Source organism: Frieseomelitta varia, unplaced genomic scaffold, assembly GCF_011392965.1.
Source record: "Frieseomelitta varia isolate USP_RPSP 00005682 unplaced genomic scaffold, Fvar_1.2 scaffold_185, whole genome shotgun sequence".
Lineage (NCBI taxonomy): Eukaryota > Metazoa > Arthropoda > Insecta > Hymenoptera > Apidae > Frieseomelitta > Frieseomelitta varia.
Window position 1 is genome coordinate 108902 of NW_025109583.1, and position 10787 is coordinate 119688.

A 10787-nucleotide genomic window follows, 5' to 3' on the forward strand; every position below is an offset into this window, starting at 1 on the left:
ATCGATGAAAATACTGTCAACTTCTATAGTAAGATTTTTGTTTCCTTCCTAAAAAGATGCAACGAAATTAAAACGCAATGAACTGAAACATGAAATGTAAAATGTATTTCAGGATAAATTTTTTATTGATACAGCGTGTAAAATACGTAATTTCTTTAAAAAAAAAATGCAAATCGATGAAAATACTGTCAACTTCTATAGTAAGATTTTTGTTTTCTTCCTAAAAAGATGCAACGAAATTAAAACGTAATGAACTGAAACATGAAATGTAAAATGTATTTCAGAATAAATTTTTTATTGATATAGCGTGTAAAATACGTAATTTCTTTAAAAAAAATGCAAATCGATGAAAATATTGTCAACTTTTATAGTAAGATTTTTGTTTCCTTCCTAAAAAGATGCAACGAAATTAAAACGTAATGAACTGAAACATGAAATGTAAAATGTGTTTCAGAATAAATTTTTTATTGATATAGCGTGTAAAATACGTAATTTCTTTAAAAAAGTGCAAATCGATCAAAATACAATGTCAACTTCTATAGTAAAAGATTTTTGTTTCCTTCCTAAACAGATGCAACGAAATTAAAACGTAATGAAATGAAACATCATCATTTATGTTCGTTAATTTCACGCAGTCCAAAAATTCATTCACGCTCGTGCAAACAACTGTACTTGGCACGGTTTACGCAACATGTAATATCATCATCGGATCATTACTTATGTTCGTCAGTCGTATACAATCTCAAATTCAGTCACATTTGGATGGTAATTCGTACAAGCTCTACACGGCCACCGTCCACATAATATATCATCATCGAATCACCACTTACATTTGTCAGTTCCGTACACGTTTGAACAAACAACATATTGGATTATGATCATTGGATCATCACTTACGTTCATCAATTTCGTACAATCCCAAATTCGTTCGCGACTGGACGAACACCATGTATTATGAATTTACACGTGTGATATTGTCATTGGATCGTCGTTTACATTCGTCAGTTCTACATAGTCCCAAATGCATTCACGTTTGAACAAACAACGTGCATGGTATACAATATCGTCGCTGATATTATCGTCACATCCGTACGATCGTAAATGTTTGTTCACGTTTAAATAACCAAATTTACACGACATCCTCCTCCTAATATGTAATATTATCACTGAATCATCAAATTCATTCCGATTTGAACAAACGTACACACATACTGCGAATTTTTGTACGTTTATGGAATATTTGTGGAAAAATGCGAAGATGCATGAAATGTTCAAAGCATAATACTTCTTTTGAAAAGATGACAAGATAAAATTACTTAAACAATCAATTCCACATAGTTCCAAATTCGTTCGCATTTAACCTCTTGTACTGGAATGACGTCGAGAACTTTTTGCTATATTTTTCTCAGTTTTAAGTATATTTAAGTATAACCCAGGCAAAACAAATAACAAATTTACTACCTGTTAGTAATTTCTATCCAGTGATATCATCACCGACGAGTTCAAGGGAAAAAGAAAGCGACAAATTATTGTGTACGATTCGGTCACTCGTTATGGTCCGCGAACCACAGTTGCCAACGCAAGGAGTTGGCAACAAGCAAATTTATACGACACCATCCTCGTGATGTACACAATACCATGATCAAATTATTTACATTCGTACAATCCCAAATTCATTCACATTCGAACAAGCAAAACACACCAACGTTCGTCGATTCCACGCAGTGCCAAAATCCCTTCACATTTGAACGATCGAACTCCTCGCACACCGCCATCGAACGTAGCACACGCTGCTATCAAATAACCACTTACAATCCTCTCTCGGTACTCTCCCCTTCCCCATATACTTAATTCATTCACATTCGCGTGCTTTCTCCAGCGAGCATATTTACTCGATATCATCTACGTAGTAACGTGCAATATCCATGCTCTCGGACTCTAACGTCAAATGAGAACGAAAGAGAAACGAGAGAGAGAGAGAGAGAGAGAGAGAGGGAGGGAGGGAGAGAGAGAAATAGTGAGAATAAATCGTGACGAAAGCTCTCGAGCTCGAATATGAAACGATATAAACGACGTTAGCCGATAACCGGGATTGCAGGCTCTCGCTCGGCGAGTCTGGCCACGTAGCGACCCACATCACTTAGCAAACCTTCGACTCGGCACGTAAGTAGTTAGTACTATTTCGGCGCGGCGTGGCGCTACGCTGGCAGGGATCGAACACGACGATAGGCCGGCCGAGAATCGGCTGACCCACATCACTTAAAGGGAAACCCGCCGACGGGAAACAGCGTGCAGTTAAGCTGATTCGGCTCGATCCACTGACCGTTCCGTGTTCCGTGGGCTGGCCAATCGTTGACCGGAAACCGGTATTTCTCCTGAAAACATATCTAACACGACCGACGATTACGCTCACTGAGCCGAGAGAGATTCGGGACGCGCCGATGTTTCTGCACGTGTCTCGTTCTCCAAACAAAGCACTCTTTTTCGCAGATGCTTTCACGATCGATTAGCGTTCCGTATAACGAACACGTGACGAGGACTAATCGATCCAACGCGTATCTCGGTCCTCGTGGATTTTCACATATATTCACGTGGTACGTAACGAGAAACAATTAACGCGGTTATAATAATCTTGTGAAGAAGATCATCCGTTATACGATGTGGTACAATGTCGTTGGAGGAATGATTTCGGGTTGTATCGATAAATTTAGTGCAATAATACGCGTGATTGCACGTGTATACGGGAGATTTATTTCATCTCGCTCAGCTCTGATATTTTCACTTTCAAAACTTGGAAAAGAAAGAAACGTGTTATTTTGCCGAGGAGGGAAGAAATGGGTTTTAAATATGTACGATGTGCTAACCTTTGAACAATCTGATATACTGAAAAATCATAGTAACATAGTAAGAAATAGTGTTCGTATAAAGTAAAAGTAATATTTTGCTAGCGTTTCAAGCGATATCTTTTTTAATTGACACTCTACTATAAACGTCCATCAAACACGACAATAAGTATAATAAATAATAACACATCACGTGTAATAATATGTTAATTACCAGTGCGTATGTATGCAGTAATTAATGGTTGATAGAATTTGTAATTAAATTTCCTTCAAGCCACACAATTTCATTAAAAACATGTAAAATTATGAACGACCCTAATTCAACGGTCAGGGACTGCTCCCATTTATTTTTTACTTGGCACGCCAAAGCGAAGTAATTGAAACATGTTTCATTAAAATCCACGAGCGAATAGGTTCATCTCCGTGTTTCAACGTTGCGAGCATAGTCACTCGATACGATTACATTACACGCTGATCGATATAGTTGTGCAACAGCGGGCTACGCATTATCAGTAACGTATAATACAGTTGATTGCTTGCCATGATAATATTACCGAATTGCCAATTTTCCATTAGTCCTTTCCTACACTCGGTGCCTGTCGTTCGCGAAATAACTTCAAATTGATTGCTCATAAATGAAATAGCTTCACGGTTGATAAAGTTTCATTTAATTTGCTGATTTAGTTCCCGTCTCTGTCGCGTAGTAATAAAATTATATCGTATCGCTAGCGTAAATAACGCGTCGGACGATATGGAACAGAGAGTCACTCGAATAGAAATGTTTCAATATTTTTTCCCCCATTTTTTTTTCCTGTTTTTTTCTTTTTTTTTTTTTTTATCGGCCATTCGTCGATGGCGAATCGTACACGCGAACGATCATCAATTGGAAATTGACAGGCGGAAAATGGAAATTAGAAATTAGAATGATCACTTACAATTTCGGTTTCAATAGTTTAAAAATATGATTCGAGCTGGATATGTGAATGTTGTGGCAATAATATAAAAAAGAGCGTGCTTCATCGATGTTGATTCTTTTGTTTTATCGACGGCCTCATAATTGTGTTTTTTCTCTTTTTTGAACTTTATGACCAATAACGTTAATAATGGCGTATTATAAAATTCCATATAAATTGTGGTTATGTTTTTATTTATTGCTTGACTGAGTGAAATTAATAATATGAATTTAACTCAAACTCTAAAACATATATTTGTGTATATCTCTGAAACTAAAGAAAATAACATGATAAAATATTAGATTCTTGCAAAAATTGCATTCTTGAAGCTTTCTTAAAAGTAACATTACTCAAATTTCAATTCCCATGATTCGATATATCTTGTCTGTTTTAAATAATTTTATAATTTTTACTTAATTGTCAATTATTGTTAATAATTTTGTGGTTCATTGTTCCTATTTATATTTTCTACATCAAATTTTTCACACGAATGGCAAATTGTGTACTCTCTTTTATGGCTTATATTGGTACCACGGCCAACTTACTTTGTTAAATCGAAATTTCGAGTGTTGTAAAAATGTACTCGGTTTCAGCGTTTACCTAACTTTTTATAATAAAACTGACGAATCACAGCTCATATTGAATTTAGCAGGATTCAAACTTTAACCAATAATAATAAATATTGTTAATAAAAATAATGAATAACAAATAATTTAACTAATAATAAATATTGTTAATCACAAAGTTCTGAACATTACATGATACTTTACATAATACATTCATAAAACGATCCTGCAACCGTTCGAATATTTTCGTACGTGTGTACTCAGAATCATAATTTCGACCGCATGTACAAATAATATTACTCAAATTAAAAATCCATTCATTTCGATTCTTCTTTTCGTAACTTTCTCCATTTTCGCAAGATCAACGTCGTCTTCCTTGCTGTGTATCGCTTCTCGCGCGCTAGTTTCCGGAAGTGAATTACGATGTGTGTCACGCGGCGACCGGAAAGGTCAATGGAAAGTCAATACCGGTAAACGATGCCCGAGCGTAATTGAACGTTTGACCGATAAATGTCGGCGTCGTGTCGCGCCGCCGATGAATTTTCGGCCGTGTTGGCCGAGGCGTATCGAAATTCCATTTCCATCTTTTACGCCCTGCCTGCCCGCGCCGAGGCGAAACCGAAATCCTCTGTCCCCCCCGTTTCACCTCGTGCCCCCGTGATCGCGTCCCGATAAATTTCTTTACAACTCGACGATCCGTGAATTGGTAGACCGCGTCGACAATGGCGGCCGCCGATCGAACTAACTTCCGATTACTAATTTGCCTGGTTTCTTCCGCAGTCGAGCCGTGTGCTGGAGGCCGAGAGATGGTTCCTGAGAGCCCGTCGGTTGGCGCCGGACGACTCGAGCGTGCACCACCATTACGGTACGGTATAATTGCCCGCTAGCCTTTAATTAACACGTTGACTTCAACGCAGCTGCCCTCCCTCCCCGGTCTAGACGACGCGAAATCGATATCACAATTCAATAGATACTGTTGGCTATTGACAGATCTGATTGCAATTGAACAATAAATTACACGCGTGTACACGTGACACAGATGCAGAGTACACACGTACACGCGCATTAACAGTTTCTGCTCTCTCTTTTTGCTTTCAGTACAGCATATTCTGTTCGTGTACAGGGTGGAGAGAAAAGTTGTCAAATACACATCGAAGATGAAAAGAAATTTTCTTTTTTCTTTTTGTTTTTTTTTTTTTTGCATTGTATTCTGCTCGTCATGAAGGTGAAACTTTTTCAATGTCGCAACCTAATAGTTGTTTTGAAAAGTGACAGAAACGTTTCTTAATCGTTTAACACTGCGAACGGGTGCTAACAGCGACTTTATGGTTCTGAACGCGTGGATGTCCAACTTACGTATTTCACTAACGTCTGATTTATTACATGTAACATAGTTGTAATACAAATGATAAAATTAACTGTTAACGTTATTCAAAATATAAATATCACGTCCACATGTCCAGAACGATAAAGTCGCTGTTAGAACCTTCGTGATGAATAGAATATAAATGTAAGAAAAGAAATTTCGTTTGACCTTGAAATTCAAGGTTAAGATCAATTTTGCGGCAAATCAATTTTCCATCAAATCGAAGGTGTAGGGATTCATCTATCGTGGGAACAAATGATAAAATTTCCATAGATGGTTCACACATAAGACTAATGTCAGTAGTAATTTCCAACAATGAGTCGTATAATACAATAATAATGCAAGAAAAATTCGAGGTTCATGCGTATATATGTATGTACATACGTTTTATATACCTTGGTTTTCAACTAACAGACGACTAAAGTAAATGTTCAATGTATCATTATAATTGCTAAATGCGTAACGTAATTTAAATTGCACCGTGCATCAATGGTTCGTTTAACTCGCACCGATGGATATCGTTGATTCATCCTAAATCAAATTCAAACGTACCACGATCTGAAATAGATGTACTCGAGCAAAACACAGACAGATTGAACATTTTCTCCAACTCGAGAACTAGTACAGAATACAAGTTTATATACAACTAACTTTTTAGTACTCGAAGCATCACCCCTATAAAAAAAAATCATGGTCAGAACGGTAAGAAGTGTACTCGGATCGTTCACGTTAAAAACGGATCGTTGGATAATCGAACGTCGTCAAACATCGTTCCTTTCTTCTTGCCAATCGCTCCGAGAGAAAGCGTCCCGGTACAATCGTTCGTGAAACAATGAGAGATACTCGTTAATAATTAAAGGTGCGAAACACCGAGATCCGAGCGTCGTTGCCGAGGAAAATTGAAGCGGTGGTACGACAGATTCGTCCTTTGGCCTTGGTTGTTCGGCTCCGGGTATAATTAATTCCACGACTAGACGGTACACAGGGCGAGGACATTAACAGTTCCTCTCATCCACGTTGGGACAAGGGAAACAGACCGCGGAGACCGCGGATAGTGTCGAGGGGACGCTCGACGATAAGGGACGAGTTCGCCGGGATATTTTTCACGGGACCGTTTTATAGAGGAAGATAAGAGGATCGCGAGATTCCGTCGGGTCGTTCTAAATACCTTCGTATAATATTTTCCTGCGAGATGAAAGTAGATACTGCGGCTAGAGTCGGGTGGGTTGGGGGTGACAACGAGGGAGCAGGATAATCGGGGGAAAAAGGAGACGGTCACGAGGGAGTAGCGGATATTAAAGGGGAGCCAGCGGCCGGAAGAGATCGACGGGTATTGAAATCTACGGGAAAGAGTCCTCCTCCAGGAAATCTCAACTAGGGACAATTGTCATTATCGACTGAGTATTTGTTGTGCAAGTGTGAACCCCGATCTGTTGTCGCGTTGAAATTTTCTACAATTTTATTAATTTATAAGTCGTGATCAAGTATCAAATATTACGCTCGTTCATAAGTGTTAGGACATTTTCAGAAATGATTAGAAAATGTTTAAGAATTTATAATATCTAATTTAAGACTCGTGCAAAGAAAGATAAGTAGAGATCATAGAAAACCAATATATTATAAAAATTATAAAAATATAATATATTTAGTATATTAAACTAAAAATTAACTAATATAATATTAAATTAAAAAAAAAACTAAATATATTAAACTGAAAATTAAAAATTATTATTAAATATAATATAACATATTTAGTATAATGATACTTTTATTATTGTACCAGATGTATACTAAATGTACTAAGATATGTTATGTTAAATCTATTTTAACATAATGATAAAAATCTATACCTTAATTAATTCCAGTAGTTCATTGCTATACTCACCGATAACTGATATTATTTTTTAGGACGATTGCAATTAAACAATCTGTTTTTAATATACACACGTACACGCATATACATTATACCAAGAAAAAAAATTGAGAAATTTCCTTTAATATCTGTAATATCAATATAACGCACAGAAATATGCATAAAACAACCAGGAAGAATTCTAATATTTATAAACAGGAGTATTTCTATTTTACAGTCAGACTTAGTCTTTCTCGTCACACTCACGTCGTTCCTGAATCTTAATCCTTGCCAACTCTCCCCCGGTTCGTTTTTCCAGCTTCTCTTTCATGCTCATCTGCTCTTCCCATTCGTACGAGCGAGTGAGTGGCCGGCGGTCATCGATCGACCAATCCTTTGCGGTGCAAGATTAGTCTACTCGCGAAAAAGAGTCGCGCGTCGCAGCCGGATTTTTCAGCTCTTTCGAGCAAAAAGTTCAGGCGCGGTTTATCTCTCTCAGTGGCACGCGTCATTAGGCAGTAGTCCGCGGAACGGTCCCGTTATATATCACTGGTTGAATTTATAGCGGTTTGTCGCACGCCAAGACCGAATTTTGAGAGCACTCTTCTACTGGCAACCTTGACCGTATACTTTATGCTAGTCGTTGAAATAAGTCCTTGGAGACCTCGAGCCGCGGCTCTAACCTCAAACGTTTAAACGTCCAATAAAAGTGACCAGAAACTAAACTAATTGAAAATGAACGAATTGAAAGGACTGAACGGTGACGTTATTCTTCGCTCTATCTGTACGTCGTGTGGATTATGCGTTAACCTTTTGCGCTGGAATGACGTGCCACGCACGTCGAGAACTTTTCGTCCAAAATTGCAACATTTTCTCAGCTTTAAATATATTTAAATGTAATCCAGGCGAAACAAATGATAAATCTATTGCTTCTTAATAATTTCTATCCAGTGGTATCATCACCGACGAGTTCAAAAGAAAAAGAAAGCGACGAATCATTGTATACGGTTCGGTCACTCGTTATGGTCCGCGAACCAGTCGCCAGCTAGTGAGTGAATTTCTCGATCCTAAAACTTGGGGACTTGTTCCGTCTGAATTGTACATCGATGACGATTATAAACGATTATGTCACGTATGTCGATGACAGTGGCGTATTACTCACGGAATGAATCTATGAGCTTTCTGGAAGTTTAAGCTTCGTGTGATATTAATCTGAAAAGCTCAGCCTTCGATGGTTGCAAAATTCATCATTGATTTATGTCCCGTTAGATATTCTCCTAAGGAGTTTTAATATATAGTTTCTGGCCATTGAATTGAAACGACTCGCGATTTTCAATAAACGTTTTATACGTTTTTAATAAAGTGACTCTGGATGGAATTTAATTACAAGTTTTATTAAATATTATGATATTACACGTACGAGTTGATATTAATAATTTACGTACGTGATATTTTGTTATTTGTTGTTACGTAGAGAATGAATATCAATTTCAAGAGATAAGCAATTGAAAAAATGCTTGCAGTGCGGAGAAGAAAAGAGGGACTATTGTTCCATTTGAAGTTGTAAATGCAATTATGATGCAATCTGCATTATTTCTAGAACTGTTTCAAACAGGGATCTCGAATAATTTCAAAAATAATTTGAGATAGTTGGTTTGTAAGGAACATGCGAAAGTCAACTTAGTTTTCTAAAAATGGACCCATAATTTTTGTTTGAAGAAACCGTTAGTTTGACAGATATTTTAGTTTTAATCTTTTTTAAACTGATATTAATAAAATAATACAATATAGTGTTTTTCAAATAATGTCTGTCTAATGTTTCGTTGAATTATCTTCTTCTATATTTTCTTATTACAATAAATAATAAACAATAGATACACCATTACGTGTCAGAGAAGTTGCAACGACTATCGACCCGTCGAGGATCCATCCGATTCTCTACCAACTCTCGACCATCACAGCTTACCATTAGCGTCCCAAACTCAACCTCCATCTCAATATCTCTCCCCATTCGTACTCACACGCACACGAACATACACAGACATAAAGTCATACCTTCATTTGACTTCACTTTTGACCGTAATTTTTCGAATAAACGACGACTCGCAAACAAAAATCTTCACGAAACACCGGTCGCGACGTAATAACCTCGTGATCGATAAACGTGAAGTCGATGACTCTTGTCAAATTAATAATCCTACTACAAAAGCTTGGAAACTGGAAGCTAATTCTCCAGGGGGCAAAATTCTCACCGTGGCGCAACATCGCCCGCGTGCTAGCTATGGTATATAATATAAGTTTGAGACGGTCTCTTGTGTGGCTTCGCAGGACTGTTCCTGACGTCGCAGGGTCGGCTATCGGAGGCGGCGGAGGAGCAACTACGGGCCGCCGAACTTTCCAGATCCGATTACGAGCTGTCGATGGCGGCGGCGTCCGCGCTGCGGCAAGCGGACCGGCTGGACGACGCGGAGGTGTGGTACAGGCACGCGGCCAGCCTGAGGCCGCACGAGGCGCGAAGTCACACGAACCTCGGCGCGATTCTTCACCTGAATGGCAAATACAAGCAAGCGGCGGCCGCTTACAGCGAGGCGTTGAGGCTGCAGCCCGGCGACGCGACCACCATCATGAACCTGCACAAACTGGCGGCGATTCTCGCGTGACCTCCGCGAGTCACGCGGCCGCCGCCTCGACTCGAACGTGTGGAAACGAGCGTGTGTACGATACGACCCCCAGGAAGGATCCACCACCAACGACTCGCCGTATTCCCCGAACCCCCCACGTCACCCCGATCTTCCTCCCGATATTCGTTTGTAATCCGTTGACCGGCACGCCAACGTCGCCGGGCAAAAAAAGCGTCCGGGGACATTGACGCGCTATCGACTCGGTATCGCCTGCTATGGTATGTAAAGAATAAAGCTTCCTTTATTTTTCTCTAACCAGCCGCGTTTTTCATTCCACCATTCCCCGCTGTTGTCCTCGTTCTTGATCGACGATCGAGTAACGAAACGTTAACTTGAATCGTGTCATTAGAGTAAATTTGTTAGCCTGTAGTTTGTTTTACGGTTCGGTTGTATTAAAATTTTGTTGCAATCGTTATGATCGATTGCAACGCCGTTTTTTTCATCTTATGTATTTGAAAGAATTCGTAAAATTCGTGAATTATCGGAGATACTATTGCGAATGATATAATTGTGTAATTACGGTTTA

At 38.7% G+C, this 10787-nt stretch overlaps 1 protein-coding gene across 1 annotated transcript in view; it reads left to right on the forward strand.

The window, feature by feature from the left end:
- Window positions 1-10516, forward strand: part of LOC122539005 (protein O-mannosyl-transferase TMTC2-like) — an 81500-nt gene extending 70984 nt beyond the window's left edge. The window contains exons 3-4 of the mRNA XM_043673564.1: window positions 5143-5227; window positions 9909-10516. Coding sequence (XP_043529499.1) covers window positions 5143-5227; window positions 9909-10240 — 417 coding nt within the window. The 3' untranslated portion in view covers window positions 10241-10516. The remainder of the gene's footprint in view (window positions 1-5142; window positions 5228-9908) is intronic.
- Window positions 10517-10787: the final 271 nt, after the last annotated feature.